We start from the raw sequence: 18,088 nt of genomic DNA on the forward strand, positions 1-18,088 counted from the left end.
ATTCTTACATTAGAACGTCAGTGCTCTTGCACAAATTCAAGCGGCCAGTGTAGACAGCTGGCAAGTTTTTGCACAAAATCTTGCCAGTCTAGATGCACCCCTCCTGTTCAAAGTACCTGGGAAAATCCCCCCAAACGGACTATTGCAAGAACTGAAAGGGGTTTTGTCCCAGAACTACAAAAGAAAGGGCGTTCAGGTGGAAGCTGCTTCTCACGGAGTCAGCCTTCCGTCCTTGTCCAGTGCTGAGCCCGGTGGAATCGGCTCCCAGCACCTCGGCGTGGGGCATACCGCTCCAGGGGAGCTGCAGCACTGAGGAAGGACTCTGGGGCGAGTCCGCAGGGAGTGCAGCAACTCAGCTCCGTTTCTGCTCCCCAGCGCTGCACAAGAAATGGGAGAGAGGGCGGCACTCGCCCACTCGGAGAGGGGCTGAGCATTAATGGAGGCAAGGCCAGGCCATTTAGTGCCTTTTAAGCCTGAGACAGCACTGTCAACTCCGGGCCATCTTGTAGTTTCCCCTGCAAGGGAGGGCCATGTAGAGGATTTGGAGCTCCACTTCACTCCAGAGACTTTTGAGGCAGCTAGGAGTCTCACAGCACTGACCCGGGGGGCTATGTACAACAACCCATCCTTGCATGGGACTGTCAGCTGGTGCTTTGGAGACTAATGCAGCTCCCCTTTGAGCTCCTAGCGACAGGCTTGCTCCTCTACCTTTTGTGGGAGGTAGCATTCCTGGCAGTGATATTTTCAGACAGGAGAGGGTCTGAATTTAAGGTCCTGATATCTGAGCCTCCCTACGTGGTTTTCTATAAGGACAAAGTCCCACTACTGCCTCAACAAGCCTTTCCTCCAAAGGCAGCCTCATAATGTCACGTGAACCAGGATGCGTTTCTTGCAGTTTTCTACCCTAAGCCACGTGCCAACAGCTGGGAGCACAAGCTCCATTCTCTGAATGTTGGACCGGCGTTGGCTTTTTATATCGAAAGGACAAAACCATTTTGAAAATCTTTACCTCAGTAGCAGACAGGAGGAACAGGTCTTGGGGACCTGTGTCATTCCCAAGAATTTCATCCTGGATCACAGCCTGATTCTGCGCATGCTAGTGTAACCACCTGCAGGTGGATTTGAACCTGGGACCTTAGTATAAGAACCTCTACTAGGTGAGCTACAAAACCAGCTGGCTCGCAGCTTAGGCTGTAGAGCTCACTCATTCTTATCTCTCACCGTAAGTGGTCTAAGGGCCACTATATAGGACAGTGAACCATGCCCACTAGGTGTGCGGGTTACACTATGACTTGGCAGAGGGATTAGTCGCCGCACTGACCGCTGTTCCACCACAAGGGTCATTCTTAGCCACATTCCTGGCACAAGTCCCAATAGAGGAGCTCTGCAGGGCTGCAACATGGTTGTCAATCCACACCTTCACCTCATGCTGGGCCATTACTCAGTAGGCTGGGCACGATGCCACCTTTGACAGATTGGTGCTTCAATCTGCAGATCCATAAACTCCTGCTAGGGACTGCTTGGGAGTCACCTGCTTGGAATTAAAGGCGATACGAGCAAGCATGGAGGAAGAAAAGACGGTTACCTGGCTTTCATAACAGTTGTTCTTCAAGATGTGTTGCTCATGTCCATTTCAAGCCTTAACCACCTACCCCTCTGTCGGAGCCAGCCAGCAAGAAGGTACAGAAGATGCCGGTCGGGAGGGGCCTATATGCAGTGCCATGAAGGTGTGACTCCAGAGGGTGCTTGGACTGACCCAACAGTTGGTGCTGCTAGGGAAAAAGCCTTGGTCTGGTGTGCCAATGTTCGAACACCTTTTCAGTTTCGGAAAAACAGATTTCAAAAATCAGTGTTTATTAAGGGGCTTGATTTTTATCAACCAAAAAATGATCCGAGGAATTTTCGTGAAAACAGAAAAGCTGCAATTTTTTCGGTCTTTCCCAGGAACACTGATTGGTGTTTTTCAGCTAGCTCTGTCATTCATATGCATATTGCTGAGTACTCCCAATGTCTGGGCAGAGCTGGGGGGTTTTCCTGGGCTCACCTCTAGCTAGAACAGAGCGTCACCATATGCAAGTTCACTCTAAGCAGCTTCCACTCCATAGCAAGGAGGACACGTGTCCATAGGACTGGCCTGGATTGTCTTAGGTTTCTGAATAGTCCTGAGTCTGATTCACGTTCATTTGCTCCCTTCTATGCTTTCCCCAACCTTGTAACAGTGAGCGAATAACAGCCCTCTGGTTTCTTGGCGGCAGTTTCATTCCACTTTTAAAAAAAAAAGTTTAATGTTTTTGGCCGTTGGAAAGAAAACCCACCGCAACGGCTTTTCTTTTAAACAGCAAACTCTGCCCAGCTCCATATAGGGTCTGGCTCACACGCCATAGCCCAGGAATGCTGACTCTAACAGTGCAGCTGATTCGCCGGCTGACTCCCCTGCGAGTCCTTTCCGCCCACACTCCAGTTCCTATCCCCAGGCTGAGAGCAAAACATCAGCGATGGCCCCTAATCATAGGCCTGATCCTGGGAAACAAACCTGAGTTGAGGCATCTCAGATCCGGTCAGGATCTGGGTCTTGAGTCTCCTCTCATGTATTCCAGCATAACTCCGTGGACTTAGGGAGAGTCGGTCTTGTTCTGCAGATGTCAATGATTAGAAAATCAGTCCCTCCAGCCAGGTGCCTGTGGCTTCTCCTGTGAATCTGGGACACTAACAATTAGGGTGTATCTGACGGCCTGTTCTCGGACTCTCGTCAGCCTGTCTTGGATGGATGAGAGAAGAAATAAGGGCTGCATTAATGGGTCCATGTAGCCCATTATCCTGACTCTGCCAGTGCCAGATGCTTCAGGGAAAATGTACAAAACCAAGCAATATTAGAATGGTCCACCCCCTGTCTTCCTCTCCCATCTTCTGGTAGTCAGAGGTTTAGGGCCATCCCAAGCATGAAGTTACATCCCTGATTATCGTGGCTCATGGATATTGCTGGATTGATCTTCCATGAACTCAAGTTCTTTTTAGCCAAAAATATAACTGGGTTCAGTCCCATTATCCCATGGCTATGAGTTCCACAGGTTTATTGTGTGTGTCATGAAAAAATATTCCCGCTTGTTTCCCCTGCTCTAGGTTTTATACATGTTTTCCTGATACCCGCTCTAGACACCCCCCCTTTGTTAATTTAACCCCCCTCCCCCCATTACAACCCTTAGGGTCTGACCTACCAGTTCCTCTCCTCCTGTGATGGTGGCATCCTTCAGAATAGAGTGGCCTCCAGCCCCTCCGTTAGCAGTCACCTCGACACATTATTTTATTGTTTAGACTTACCTCCTACATTGGTCTCTCCAGCCGCCTCCATTTTTTCCTCTCTCTTTTCTAAGCAATGTCCAATCTGTCACTACCTTTCTGGCAAGGGAACTGCATCTTCCTGGCTGTTTGGACAGCCCTGTGTGGATTGCATGCCTGCATGGGGCTACTAGGCACTAACACAGCCCAGGTAACACATAGTGATACAGAATAGAACACAGTGGCTTGGGTGTGGCCAAGCAGGAGCTGATCAGGAAGGAACCATCAACTGTCTGCTTCACGGTGTGATGCTTGTGAGCATGTAGCCCCATCCCATGTAGCCAGGGATCTTTTACCAGGTCACATGTTTAATTCACTGCTGTCTACTTAAGGTACCCAGGTGATCCTCATTCCCATAGTATCTGAGCACCTCACCGTCTCTACTGTAGAACACCTACAAGTAGAAGAAGGGAATTGCAATTTCCCCCATTTAACAGATGGGGAACTGAGGCCCACTGCAGCTAAGTGACTTGTCCAGTGTCACACAGGAAGTCTGTGGCAGAGAACAGACTTGAATACAGGTCTCCCAAGTCCTACGCTAGTTCCGAGGATCCCTTTAGTCTGGTCTTTCTCAGCACTTGTGCTTCCCTAGTTTCTCCTTCCTACTGAGTCGAGGCATATCAACCTATCACCTCCTGTCTGACTAGTGTACCTGGAGCTCAAGCCTTTGTTACTAAGTCAGATGTCAGAGGTTAGCTCTTGATCCAAAGCCCACTACCGTCAATGGAAAGATTCCCATTGACTTCAGCGGGCTTCGCATTTGGCTCTTAAGATCAGGCTCTGAGCAGTATTGTAGCTATGCTGCTGTAGTGCAGACATGCATCGTGACAAAAGGTTTATCCCTCGCTGTAGAAAATCTATCCCCTGGAAAGGCAGTAACCAGCTTGAGCTAAGAATTCTTCTGTCAATCTCATTGAGTCTACAGAGGGGGTTATGTTGGGCATGACACTTTTCAGCACCCTGAGCAAGGTAGCTAGATTGACCTAAGTTTTAGGTGTAGACCAGGCCTTAGTGAAAGAAGTTTTGCTTTTCTCAGTTGTTTACTCTGAGCAGCATCTAGTGGTCTAAACAACACTAGGGCTGTGTCTACACTGGCCACTTATTCCGGAAAATCAGCTGCTTTTCCAAAATAACTTGCCAGCTGTCTACACTGGCCCCTTGAATTTCCGGAAAAGCACTGACGATCTACTGTAAAATCATCAGTGCTTTTCCGGAAAAACTATGCTGCTCCCGTTCGGGCAAAAGTCCTTTTCTGGAAAACTGTTCTGGAAAAGGGCCAGTGTAGACAGCACAGATTTCTTTTCCGCAAAAAAGCCCCGATCGCGAAAATGACGATCGGGGCTTTTTTGCGGAAAAGCGCATCTACATTGGCACAGATGCTTTTCCGGAAAAAGTGCTTTTCCAGAAAAGCATCCTGCCAATGTAGACGCGCTTTTTCCGGAAATACTTATAATGGAAAACTGTTCCGTTTTAAGCATTTCCGGAAAATCATGCCAGTGTAGACGTAGCCTAGGGGTTTTGTGTAGGAGAAAGTGCACACAGTGGCACCAGTTACTCAGGACCTTCCTAAGAGGGTTGCCTATGGGTGAGTCTACACGGCACCCTAAACTTGAAATAATATACATGCAATCTTATCTCAAACCTATTTCGAAATAGCTTATTTTGAAATTTGGCACCACATCTACACAGCACCAATTTTCAAAATCATAGAATCATAGAGCTGGAAGAGACCTCAGGAGGTCATCAAGTCCAGCCGCCTGCCCAAGGCAGGACCAAATCAACCCAGTCAGGGCTTTGTCAAGCCGAGACTTAAAAACCTCTAGGGATGGAGATTCCACCACCTCCCTAGAGAACCCATCCCAGTGCTTCCCCACCCTCCTAGGGAAATAGTTTTTCCTAATATCCAACCTAGACCTCCCCCACTGTAACTTGAGACCGTTGCACCTTTTTCTGCCATCTGTCACCACTGAGAACAGCCTCTCTCCATCCTCTTTGGAACCTCCCTTCAGGAAGTTGAAGGCTGCTCTCAAATCCCCCCTCACTCTTCTCTTCTGCAGACTAAACAAACCCAAATCCCTCAGCCTCTCCTCATAGGTCCTGCGCTCCAGCCTCTTAATCATTCGGGTCGCCCTCTGCTGGACCCTCTCCAATGCGTCCACAACCTTTCTATAGCGGGGACCCAGATCTGGATGCAGTACTCCAAATGTGGCCTCACCGGAGCCAAATAAAAGGGAATAATCACTTCTCTGAATCTGCTGGCAATGCTTCTCCTAATGCAACCTAATATGCCATTAGCCTTCTTGGCTACAAGGACACACTGTTGACTCATATCCAGCTTCTCATCCACTGTAATCCCCAGGTCCTTTTCTGCAGAACTGCTACTTAGCCATTCAGTCCCCAGCCTGCAGCAATGCTTGGGATTCTTCCGTCCCAAGTGCAGGACTCTACACTTGTCCTTGCTGAACCTCATCAGATTTCTTTTGGCTCAATCCTCTAATCTGTCCAGGTCACTCTGGACCCTATCGCTGCCCTCCAGCGTATCTAATGTGCTATTTCAAGCCATCCCTTAATCCTCGTGCAACGAGGATTACCAGGATGGTGAAATAGCAAACCCATTTTTTCTGGTATTCCGAAATAGCCGTGCAGTGTAGACGTGCCCTACTTGATTGGAACTTAAGGCCAGGAATCTATTCCCCGAGCTGTGTCTGGCTGGAGTGACTCTTAGAGCTCCAAGTGGCCAGTTTGAAACAGTGCAGCTCCTTCAAACGGGCTGGAGCTGTCAGTCCTTCATCCTTCTAACTGTCCTGGGACAGACGGGACCAGACCCTCCGCTGGTGTCAATCGGCATAGCTCCACTAAAGCCAATGAAGTGATGCTAGCTCACACCTGCCGAGGATTTGACCCAGTGTGTTTTAATGTATAGGTCTGTGAGATAACACCTTGAAAACAAAGTCTCTGTGTATTGTCAGCTTTTCTACTTGTAGTCATCTCTGTCTTCTACAGCAGTGGTTCTCAAAGGGTGGTCCAGGACAATCTTGCAGGTGGGCTGTGGGCTCAGAGCTTACTCCTCCCCTCCCACACAGCAGGAAGCCTGTGCTGGCACTGCAGCCCTGCACACACACCCCTGCAAAGTTGGCTTCCCACTGCAAGTGAGGGTGGGGAAGCCCCAAGCCTCATGGGCCAGATCCAGCTCGCAGGGGGAGGAAGTGGCTCCATATGCTGTCACTCCCTCTCCCCTCCCCAACCCACCCCCAGCTGGGGAAATGCCAGCACAGGAAACTGCACACCTGGAGGCTTTCCCCGCTGCTCCCATTGGGCAGGATCCTGGCTAGACCCCCACCTCAAGCACCCTCCTGCACCCAACCTCCCACCCAAACTCCCCAACCTTAGCCTGCTCCTGCACCCTACCTCCTGCACAGATCATCACCCTCATTTCACTCCTGCACCCAACTCCCAGCCACACCCTGCACCCCAACCCCATCCTGCACCCATTTTGTCATCATGGGTGGTTAGCTGGTCGTCCGTGGAAAGGTTTGTGTTGGGCAGGATGGGCCGCAGGCCAAAAAGTTTGAAATGCCACTGTTCTACAGATAGTGGCTAAGCAGCAGTTCGGCAGAAAAGGACCTGGGGATTACAATGGATGAGAAGCTGGATATGAGTCAACAGTGTGTCCTTGTAGCCAAGAAGGCTAATGGCATATTAGGTTGCATTAGGAGGAGCATTGCCAGCAGATCTAGAGAAGTGATTATTCCTCTTTATTCAGTTCTGGTGAGGCCACATCTGGAGTATTGTATCCAGTTCTGGGCCCCCCACTACAGAAAGGATGTGGACACATTGGAGAGGGTCTAGCAGAGGGCAACCAAAATGATGAGGGGGCTGGAGCACATGACTTATGAGGAGAGGCTGAGGGATTTGGGCTTTAGTCTGCAGAAGAGAAGAGTGAGGGGGGATTTGACAGCAGCCTTTAACTACTACCTGAAGGGAGGTTCCAAAGAGGACAGAGAAATACTGTTCTCAGAAGTGACTGAGGAGCAATGGTCTCAAATTGCAGTGGGGGAGGTGTAGGTTGGATATTAGGAAAAACTATTTCACTAGGAGGGTGGTGAAGCACTGGAATGGGTTCCCTAGGGAAGAGGTGGAACCTCCATCCCTAGAGGTTCGACAAAGGCCTGTCTGAGTTGATTTAGTTGGGGTTGGTCCTGCTTTGGGCAAGGGATTGGACCTGATGACCTTCTGAGGTCTCTTCCAGCTCTCTGGCACCTTAGAGACTAACAAAAATATATATGATATCATGAGCTCATCCAAAGAAGTGAGTTTTGTCCATGAAAGCTCATGATACTCTCTCTCTGTATATATGTATATTGTTAAGTCTTTAAGGTGCCACAAGACTACTCCTTGTTTTTAAAGTTACAGACTAACACAGCTACCCCTCTGAGACTTCTACAGATCTCTCCAATGACAGCATGACTTCAAGCTCATCTGCAAGGTCCCGCCCTGTCCACACTCAAGTTCCTCTTAAACTGGGGTTCTCAACCAGGGGATATGTGTACCCTTGGGGGTATGCAAAGGTCTCCCAAAGATCTTTAATTCATCTAAATATTTGCCTAGGTTTACAGCAGGCTACATAGAAAGCAATAGTGAAGTCGGTACAAACTAAAATGTCATACAGGCAAAATGAGAAAGTAAGGATTTTTTCAGGGGGGCTGTGTCTACACTGGGCCACTTATTCCGGAAAAGCAGCCGCTTTTCTGGAATAAGCTGCGAGCTGTCTACACTGGCCCCTTGAATTTCCGGAAAAGCACTGACAATCTACTGTAAGAAATCAGCTGCTTTTCCAGAAAAACTATGCTGATCCCACTTGGGCAAAAGTCCTTTTTCCAGAAAACTGTTCCGGAAAAGGGCCAGTGTAGACAGCCCAGTAGTCTTTTCTGCAAAAAAGCCCCGATCCCGAAAATGACGATGTAGACGCTCTTTTTCCAGAAATACGTATAACGGAAAACTGTTCCATTTTAAGCATTTCCGGAAAAAGGTGCCAGTGTAGACGTAGCCTAATACTGGGGACACATTTGTATTTTTATGTCTGACTTTGTAAGTCAGGTGAAACTTGGGGATTGAGAACCGCTGCTTTCAAAGAATTTCAGAGGGGCAGCCAAGTTACTCTGTAACTGGAAAAACTTAAAAAAACAACAAATAGTCTTGCAGCACTTTAGAGACTAACAAAACATGTAGATGGTATCATGACTTTTCATGGGCACCACTCAATAATTCCAGTCATCTGAAGAAGTGGGTGGTGCCCACAAAAGCTCCTGATGCCATCTACATGTTTTGTTAGTCTCTAAGGTGCTGGAGGACTATTTGTTGTTTTTAAAGTTTTTTTTCCAAGTACAGATCAACATGGCTACCTCTGAAACTTTTGCTTTCAAAGATGCGCTTTTGCCTTGCAGATTATAGTGAACTGACTTAACTTGTATGTAAATTGCCTATTGTTGATCCTCTCCCCTAACCTGTCAGCTTGTCAGTCTGTCCTTAGACAAGACCTTTAGACAGAGGCCTGTCTCCAGTGTTTGGAAAGTGCCTCAGACTTTGGGAGCGTGCCATCAATAAAAAAGAAGGGAGATGTATGAGCCTAGGGTACTTCACTGAAGAGTCCTTATTCTCGCTTGTCCTCTTTCTGCCTGGCTGCTGCTCTCCACCCCAGAAGCAGCTGCATTTGCGTGCTGCTCTGTGTGTAACTTGTGAAGCATTTTGAATCCCGGAGTCTGAAAGACGTTCAGAATGGGCTGCCTTCAGTAAGTGACCGAGCCTCCATGAGCAAGGGCTGCAGAAGTTGGTACGGTGTATTTCAAAGACTTCGGGAGTCAGTATAAAGAAGGCTTAGGAGGGAGGGGAAATAGGGTTTAGGAGGCAGTACAGCCTAGGGGCTACAGCGCTAGTTTACAACGCTGGAGACCTTGGTTCTGTTCCCAGCGCTTACCCCCCACCCCCTTTGCCGGCTGCTCCGTGCCTCAGTTTCCCCGCCTGTCCAGAGGGAGCTGGGTGGGGTGGTGTTGAACAGGACAGCGAGGGAGACGCCGAGAAGGGGCGGGGGGAGGCGATAGCGCGGCAGGGGGGAGCCAGGAGCCGGCTGCGGGGAGCCGGGCAGGGACGGGTTAAGCGGGCGGGGGCGGTCGGCCGGCGCAGGCGCTGCCGAAGTTGTCCGGGCTCCGGGCCGGCAGAAGTTTGCGGCGCTGGGCGGAGGCAGCGGCGGGCGCTCCGCTCCGGCCATGGCCTTCCGCCGGCGGGCCAAGAGCCACCCGCTCTTCAGCCAGGAGTTCCTGATCCACAACCACGCGGACATCGGCTTCTGCCTGGTGCTGTGCGTGCTCATCGCGCTCATGTTCGAGGTGAGAGCTCGGGGCCCCCCATTGCACATTGCACCCCATTGCACCCCGAGCCTGTGCACCCTGCTGCGCCCCTTCCCGCAGATGCACTCCTGGGGGGTGGAGCACTGCCCTGCTGCACCCCCTCCAATGGACTGTACTGCCCTCCGCCCTTTGGGGGGCCCCTCTGCAGCCCCCCCCCGTGCAATGCACCCCGAGGTTGGAGTTGGAGTCCCAGCGTAACTCCTTCCCACCAGCCTTGTGGAAGTCTCCGGGGGATCCTTCCCTCGCCAGTGGAAGCAGGCGCCAGCCTGCCCCCCTGGAGAGAGTGTGCCCTGGCAAGGCGTGTATGGGGAAGAAGGTGAGAAGGTGACCCCCACCTGGGGAAGGAGCCCCAGTGAACCTCCCACTCTGGCACTATCCCCACTGTGCCTATCTAGGGGAACGCAGTGCTCTGAGGCGCCCACCATCCTCCCCCCCCCCTTTGTGGGTTAGTGTCACTCCCCCAACACTGCATTTCATTTCCTTCCCCCTTTCATTTGCCAGGGATCCTTCCCATTTTTCCTGTCCTCTCCCACCCCCATATGCAGTCATCACCCTCCCTTCTCCCCCCCCCCCAGCTTCTTTTCCCCTCTTCCACACTCTCAGCTGCTTCCCCACTCTCTGTCCACACCAACAACTTGGGCTCCCCAACTTCCAGTCTCCCCCGTACATCCTTCCCCTTCCCTAGTGCTGTCTCCGTCTGCTCCTCTGGTTTGCAGTCTCCTTCCCTCCAGCCCCTTTCACACCCGGACCAGTGCCCACCAGGGACAAGATTTCTCTCTGGCCTCTAACTGCTGCCTTCCCTGGGTCTGGCTGAGTGTAGGTGGGTCTCGGGGGACACTGACTAGCCACTGTCAGGGCGTGGCGGTCCTCGTGGGACCTCTGGCCATGGTAGGATAATACTGCTGTGCCAGGAGGTTGGCAGAGTGGCATACCTCAGTCTCTGAGCTAGCATGATGATTGCCTTGCACTCTTCTAGTGGAGGATGCAGGGACAAGTGTTGGGGGAGTGTCTGCCTTTGCCAGAGTTTCGGGGAGGGGGTCAGCTGGCTCTGCTTTCCCTGGGGTTTGGGAATGAGCCATCAGATGCCATTGGTTTGTGCCCCAGAAGTTAGGGAAGCTGATAAGCGAGGAGGAGTTCTTCCCAATCTGCTCCGTTGTGTGTGGCCTGCGGAGAAGAGGGGTGGCTTTAAGGCAGGGAAGGTGTGATTGGCGGGGAGGGGATCACACAGTTTGGGGTTGGGCAGGAGACTCCTGCAGTATCGTGTCATGCTGTGGTTAGCGGGAGGGGTGGCAGTGATCCTGACACCTCCCTAGCTAAGCCGGGTGGACTAGGTCATTCCTTGGCTGGGAGACCTCTGAGCGGCTGCTAGCAGTGGTGATGGCAAGTCTGTGGCAATCTAGTGTCTAGCCTGATCCAGGGCTCCTGGATTCCCCCCTCTTTCAGGCCCATTGTGGCTGTGGATGCAAAGGTGAGGTGCATAACTGAGAAACCGACTGCTCCTGGCCATCTGTGACCTGTGGTACTTCCATCCTGGATAGGCTGTTGATCTTGGGGTGTTACGTTTATCTAGATTTTCCCCCTCCATTAAGTTCTGGGCTCTGTCACAGGGATCAGATTAAAAATCCTTAAAAAAAAAAAATCCCTTAGCTAGGTTACTGCTGGTACCTTTGATTACATATAAAAATCCACTCTTGGCCATTCACGCAGCTTCCTCTGAGTTTCCTGCAGCTTGGACTCCTTCCTTCTGCATTTCTTTACAGCCCCCTTTTCCTCTCTGGATTCTGGGGTGCCAGCACCCTGTTGCAGTGTTTGGGGTGCAAACTCTGCAGAGGCATATGTAAATCCAGATCAGAGTGAGGATTTTTAAAAGGAAATGGAAACATTTCTATAAATACAGTTCATTTAAAGAAGAAAAAAACAGCTTTGCCTGCTGGGGGAAGGGCAGTGTGGGTGGAGCGTGTCTGCCCTGTCCCTTTGCCTGGGAAGGGCTGCTCATGGTGGGCTGGCTGCCCCTTCTCTATACCCATGGACTAGGGCTGCCATCTCTTAGGTACAAAGACCCTGCAACCCGGCGGATGGTCCTGAGTGCGTTAGGCATGGCCAGCTGGCCAGTGTTTGGAGCCACCCTGTTGGATATCCAGGACAGCTCCCTCAAACAGGCACAATTCTGGGAGAATCTGGCCCGTTAGGCAAGGCTACTGTCAGGACACCAACACCTCCTTTTGCCAGGCCACACTGTCCTAGTGCCCGTCTCCCCAGCCTTCGGGCATCTCCCCCTCCACCAACCCCTGTGAGTGCAGCTTGGGGAGGGGAGTTATTTATCAACCTCCTCCCCCCTGCACATTTGATAGCAGTCCGACCCCTGGTAGGGAGAAGCAGCAAAACTTTTCGCCTCTCCCAAGCCTGACACCAGGGCTCTTCCTCCCTGCCTGTGCCTAGGGAAGAGAGAAGATTTCTTGCAGCCCCAGCGCTTTGCACAGAAATGTCAGGAATGTGGAGCTCTCCCGCCCCCCCCCCCCCCTTCCCAGCTTTCTCCTCTCTTTCCTCTCCTCTTTCAGGGGAGGAGACGGGACAGGGAAGGGGCTGAGGAACAACTCAGCCCTTCAGGCTTGCTCCAGAGGTGGAGTCTGGCCAGCCTGGTACCTGGGGGGGGGGTGTTTCTGAACTGCCTGTGTCTGATAGCACCCTGCCTCTCCCACCTCCCAGCCGAGTGCCACGTTTCAGCGTAAATAGAGATGAGACGGAAGGGGGGGGGCAGACTTTTCCCCAGCAAATCGGAGAAGGGGAAAATCCATTTCCTTAACTTAAAAAAAAATAAAAAAGACAGTTTCTCCCTCCCTTTCATTGAAATGCACTGAATGAACAAGTCATTTTCAGTGCTAAACTCTTAAAGTCTCTAAAGGGAGGTAGGGGGGGAGGGGAGGACGGGGAGGGGGGGAGGAGGAAACATCTAAATTAGAGCCAGGAAGGCCAGCTGGCTGGGGTATAAATTCCAAAACTACATGCAAATGCTGCAGAGTTGGGCACGCCGGCTGCAAGTTGCATAGTTGTACTTTGAAAACAAAAGGAAACAACTGATGACTTTTGAACTAGAGGGGGGAGGTTGTTTCCCACTAACACTGCGGGCGGGTTTGCCCTTTGCTGTTGCTGGTGGCAACTTTACCAAACTTTCCTTCTTTGTGTGTCTCCCCTAGCACTTTTGGCGAATTAACTTTGCCAGGGTGGGTAGCGCTATGTTGACGGGAGAGCATCTCCCCATGCGATTCTCCTTGGAGGTGATTTAATTAAATTATGTCCATTGGCATAGAGCAGCTCCGGGGGGCGGGAGAGGGTGTGTTGGGGAATTGTAGTGGCACAGCCACTTTGCTACAGCCATGTTGCTGTAAGTTCTCTAGTATAGATGTGGCCGTAACCGCAGGGCAGCGAGCAAAACAAACTCATATGGGCTCTCTTTAGAAAAAGCTGACTGCATGTTTTTCCCAGATGGAAGGTGTCTACTTGACAGCCCTACTGAAGTGATTTGTCTACACTGGTGGTGTCATTCATCTCCCACCCTTGCAGCTACACTAGTCAGGATCCTGATGTTGACAGGACCCTGTTGCCATCCAAACCTCAGGAGGGAAATTGTTAGGAAAACCTAAATGACTTGGGTGCTTTTGGGAGACAAGATGAATGAGGGTGTATTTCCCTCCCCTAAATTCTGACTTCCGGAGGGACAGTCTCCACTCACTGATATTTGCTTTATGTGACCAACTCTGGAAAGCTTTCCAGGGGTGATGTACCCAGATACTTGATTGCTAATATTCAAACAGTATCGTAAAATGTGCTCACCTAAGTCTCAGTTGTTGCTGATTATATACTATGGGTATCATATAAAAATAATGGGGAGTCCTGTGGTACCTTAGAGACTAAAAGATTTATTCGGATATAAACTTTCGTGGATAAAAGATGAAGTGGGTTTTACCCATGAAAGCTTATATCCTAATAAATCTGTTAGTCTCTAAGGCTGTGTCCAGACTCAGGGGTTTTCGAAAAAACCTCACCTGCGTCTAGACTGCAGCCGCGTTCTTTCGAAATTAAATTGAAAGAACGCGGCTTTTCTTTCGATGGCGGTAAACCTCATTTCACGAGGAAGAACACCTTCTTTCGAAAGTTCCTCTTTCGAAAGAAGGCGTTCTTCAATGTAAATAGGGCTTCTTCGAAAGAGAGCATCCAGACTCACTGGATGCTTTCTTTCGAAAAAGCAAGCCGCTTTTTCGAAAGTTCAACGTGCAGTCTAGACACTCTCTTTCGAAAGAGGCTTGCAGTCTAGACATAGCCTAAGAAGATGCCACAGGTTTCCTCATTCTTGCAGATACAGAATAACGTGGCTATCCCTCTGTGACTTATGTATATCATAGGACTCTTAAGTAAAACTTTTTTTGTAGATAATTGAAGCATGACAGCCAGATGTATAGAAACTTTTTCTCAACCTGTGTACTATGTACACTTTAGCTTCAGTCTTTTTTTTTTTTAAATCTGTTATTGGCCCAACTTCTCTTGGTGAGAGAGACAAGCTTTTGAACTATACGCCCTCCTCTTCAGGTCTGGGTAAGGTACTCTGAGAATCACAGCTAAATACATAGTATGAGAGGCCTTTTGAGCTCCTTTATAGTCTTGGCATTCACAGCATCCACTGGCAAAGAGTTCCACAGGTTGACGGTGTGTTGTGTGAGGAAGTACTGTGCATATTACAGTACAGGTTGGACCTCCCTGGTCCAGCAGCGTTGGAACCCGACTGGTCCTGAACAAGAGGATTTGCTGAATCAAGGGAAGTCTCCTGCCACCAGCCCCCAAGTCGATTGCCTACTGCTGGCAGGCTGCCCCAGCAGGCACCCTGCCTTGCCTCCTCCTCCATCCCCCCCCAACCTGTCTGGGCTGCTTGCCTAGCTGCTGCCAGCTTCCTGGGCATCACAGGCTTGGCTCCTCCCACAGGGCTCCGGCCCCACTTGCTGTGGGCTGCCATGGGACTCCAGCCCAGCCCTGTGCTCCCAGGGGCTGCCAGGGGGCTCTGGTCCAAGCCCCACACTGCACAGGCCTGCTGCAGGGCTGTGGCCCCGTGCTTCTGGGGGCTGCCGTGGGGCTTCTTCCCCATACCAACGCAGGTTGCTGGGCTGCCATTGGGCTCCGGCCTGGCCCCACGCTCCCAAGGGCTTCCACGGGGCCCCGGTCCCAGCCCCACTCTCCAGGGGTCTGCTCCAGCGTTGCTGGGGATTGCCAGGAGAATCCCGTCCCTCCCTGCATTCCCAGGAACTGCCGTGGGGCTCCGGCACAGGCTGATGGGGGACTCTGGCCTGGCTCCATGCTTTTGCGGGCTGTGGGGGGCTCTGGCCCCAGTCCCGTGCTTCCTCCAGCTGAGCTGACGACCCTGTTTTCCCCAGCCCCAGCTGTCCCTCCTGCCCTTAGGCTCCTGGGCTGTCTGGTCCAGGAGTACGGCTGTTGCTGGACCAGAGAATGCCGGTTTTCGGAGATACAGCGTGCCAATACAAGATGGAACAGATTGTGTAGCATCAGTGGTTAGCCCATATTCTAAGGGACCATTCGAGTTGAAGTAACCTGTTTACACATCAGCTGTCATAGCTCCAGAAACGGGGTTGGTGGGTTACACGTCACTGGAATCCATCGCAGATCCACCTATAACCCCATGGCCTGTCCCAGTGACTTCACTCTCCTGGTCTCCTTTCACTTCTTCTCTTTAACGTCTCCCATCATACCGCTGCTTTTCACAGTACAAGCAGGAGCCCTTGGGCTATGTCCGCATGTACCAGCAATGTGTAATCCCGTTTAATTAACTGGTTAACCATTGGGGGTGGGCAGGCTGGAGCGGTGCCTCCATTAAGGATGGGGTCTGGTCCGGCTGGGATGGAGCACCCACCTGCCGGTTAACCATAACCTGTAAGTACCTTACCGGGTGATGCATACCAGTTAACCAGTCACATTCCTAGTAGGGATGTGAATGGGTAACCAGTTAACTGGATACTCGGTAGCATCACCTTTCCTGGATGGTGCTTACCAGGTACTGGTTAACCGGTCGGTGCCCCACCAGTGGCATCCTGCTTAGTTGGTTAAACATTAACATTGAACTGATTAATATGGATTTTGCCTCCCTAGCGCATACAGCAGCATGCAGAGTACAGGCAGTGTGAGTATCAAATGTCACAATGAAAGGCTCCAGCAAGGGAGCTGCTAGGGACTTCCCCACGGTGGGGAAAGGCTGTGGCAGCAGGGAAAAATGTCTGGCAGTGGGAAAAAATAGCAGTGTGGGCGTGGGAGGCGCTGGGTGTGTGGTTAGACACCCTGGAGGTTCAGGCTTAGGCCGTGTCTCGCCATCTCCGCTCCTGTTTATAGTCCTGCTCACTGGAAGTGCGGAGTCAGTATTCTGCACGCTGCCGTAAGTGTAAATGTACTTGCAGAAAGTCATTTCTTAGCCCCGACTGCCTCGCCGTCTCCCTTGTACTCTTCGCGTCTGCCCCTTGAATGCACCATCCACAGATGGCACCTTCGTTTCTGCTCTTGCAGCCGGGATCCCCTGGCTCTCCATGGCTTGCTGGGCGTTGTTCCTGCCTGCCCGCACCCCCACTTGACTGCCTCTCCTTGAGCAATCTCATCAATCATTTTGCGGCCATGACTTCTCTACACTCCTGAACTGCCTCCCTCGCGCCTGCCCTGCATCTTAGGCTGTCTCTGACACTTCCAGTGTGTCTTGCTGTCACGGTGCACTTAGCGTGGCTAAGTGTGTTTGATCTCTTTCCAGACCCCTCTCTGTTCCTCTCCTCCTCCCCCCCACCCCCAGCCTTGATAATCGCCATTGCTCTGACCTGCAACCCAGGTATCCCCGTGAGGCCTGTTTTCCATGCTCACCCCATACAAGCATGGCCTGCCCCTTGCTGCTCCATAGCCCTTCTAAGATTTGGCCTATGGCTGCTAGAGTTGGAAATTGATTGCATGGTGGAGTCTCTTCACCAGGGAACGGGTGATTGCAGACTGTGGGGTCTGTGGGCCAGGCCTTAGACCTTCCTGAGGCTGGTGGGGCCTGTGGTGGAGCTCACAGAGCACCCCTTGCAGGATAGGCTGTAGTGATGGAGCTCAGCTCAAAGCACAGAATCTCAAGCTTTCTCCTAGGCGGCACTTCCCCATGTCATGTGGCTAGGCACGGGCTCAGGGATGGGCCACCTAGGCTAGTGAGTGGGCTGCATGAATGGTCCCCTTTATCTCTGTGGGTTGCAAGGTTGTCGTCACTAAGACGGTCTCCTGGGACAGGTAGTTTTGCTCACTGCACCTGCAGACCTAGGTGTAAGAGGCAGGGGAAGGCATTGGCTTCCCAAACTGCCAGCCCGGCCCCGCCCACACTCTGCCCTCCAGAATGGCCGACTGCTGCCCCTCAGCTCCCGCCCTCCCCTGTGCTCCAGGGCCATTTGCCACTTGCCCTTCCAATGGCTCTGGGGGGGCTGGGGAGGCTGGGGCTGCATACTGCCTGCCCTCCCCATGCTCTGGGGGGGGCACTGGGGAGGCTGGGGCTGCATACTGCCTGCCCTCCCCATGCTCTGGGGGGGGGGCACTGGGGAGGCTGGGGCTGCATACTGCCTGCCCTCCCCATGCTCTGGGGGGGGGCACTGGGGAGGCTGGGGCTGCATACTGCCTGCCCTCCCCATGCTCTTGGGGCAGGGAGGCTGAGGCCATGGCATGCTATCCTGCCTCCCCATGGTGGGGATGGGGAGGCATTTTGGCTCCTATGGGGGTGGGTCCTAAGCAGAAATGGGGGTGGGGGGCCTCCCCCAGCTCTTCCTTCACCCCACCCCCCATGTTTGCAGGGTGGGCCCACTGAACCATAGCTAGAGCCCTGCAAACCCACAGGCATCCGCATCTGTGGATGCAGATATCCATGGACCATTTTGCAGATGCGGATACAAACTTGGTTTCTGGCAGGGCTGTAACCATCGCAGCATGTTGATTGGCTGCAGAGGGAGCACCCGGTGCTCACAGTCAAACTGGCGTGCAATGAGGACGCGGCTCACTTCACGTGCCCTGGCTTTAAATGCGTGTCGCTTTAGTCATAGTGGCAGCGGAAAAATACGACATGGACGGAAACCAGCAGAATCTAGCAACCCTGCGCATGGGCGGCAGTAAACCCAATGTCTGGGGGGGGGCCACACATAGACCCCCCGATGGGCTGCAGGTTGCTAATCGCTGCACCAGATGCTGCCCTCAACTGGTGAAAGGTTTGGTGTTCCTGCTGTCTGGCAATACAGACTGGAGGAAGTGGCAGAACCTGCTTTACAATAGACCATTTCCTGTGGGGAAGGTACTCT

General features: G+C 51.9%; 1 protein-coding gene across 1 annotated transcript in view; it reads left to right on the top strand.

Annotated features, from left to right (window-relative positions):
• The first annotated feature begins 9,519 nt into the window (after positions 1-9,519).
• The window catches only part of TRAM2 (translocation associated membrane protein 2), a 54,849-nt gene continuing 46,280 nt past the window's right edge, over positions 9,520-18,088 (top strand). Inside the window, exon 1 of the mRNA XM_006137043.4 lies at positions 9,520-9,719. Coding sequence (XP_006137105.2) covers positions 9,600-9,719 — 120 coding nt within the window. The 5' untranslated portion in view covers positions 9,520-9,599. The remainder of the gene's footprint in view (positions 9,720-18,088) is intronic.

The sequence above is a fragment of the Pelodiscus sinensis genome, chromosome 3 (genome assembly GCF_049634645.1).
Source record: "Pelodiscus sinensis isolate JC-2024 chromosome 3, ASM4963464v1, whole genome shotgun sequence".
Taxonomy (NCBI): Eukaryota; Metazoa; Chordata; order Testudines; family Trionychidae; genus Pelodiscus; species Pelodiscus sinensis.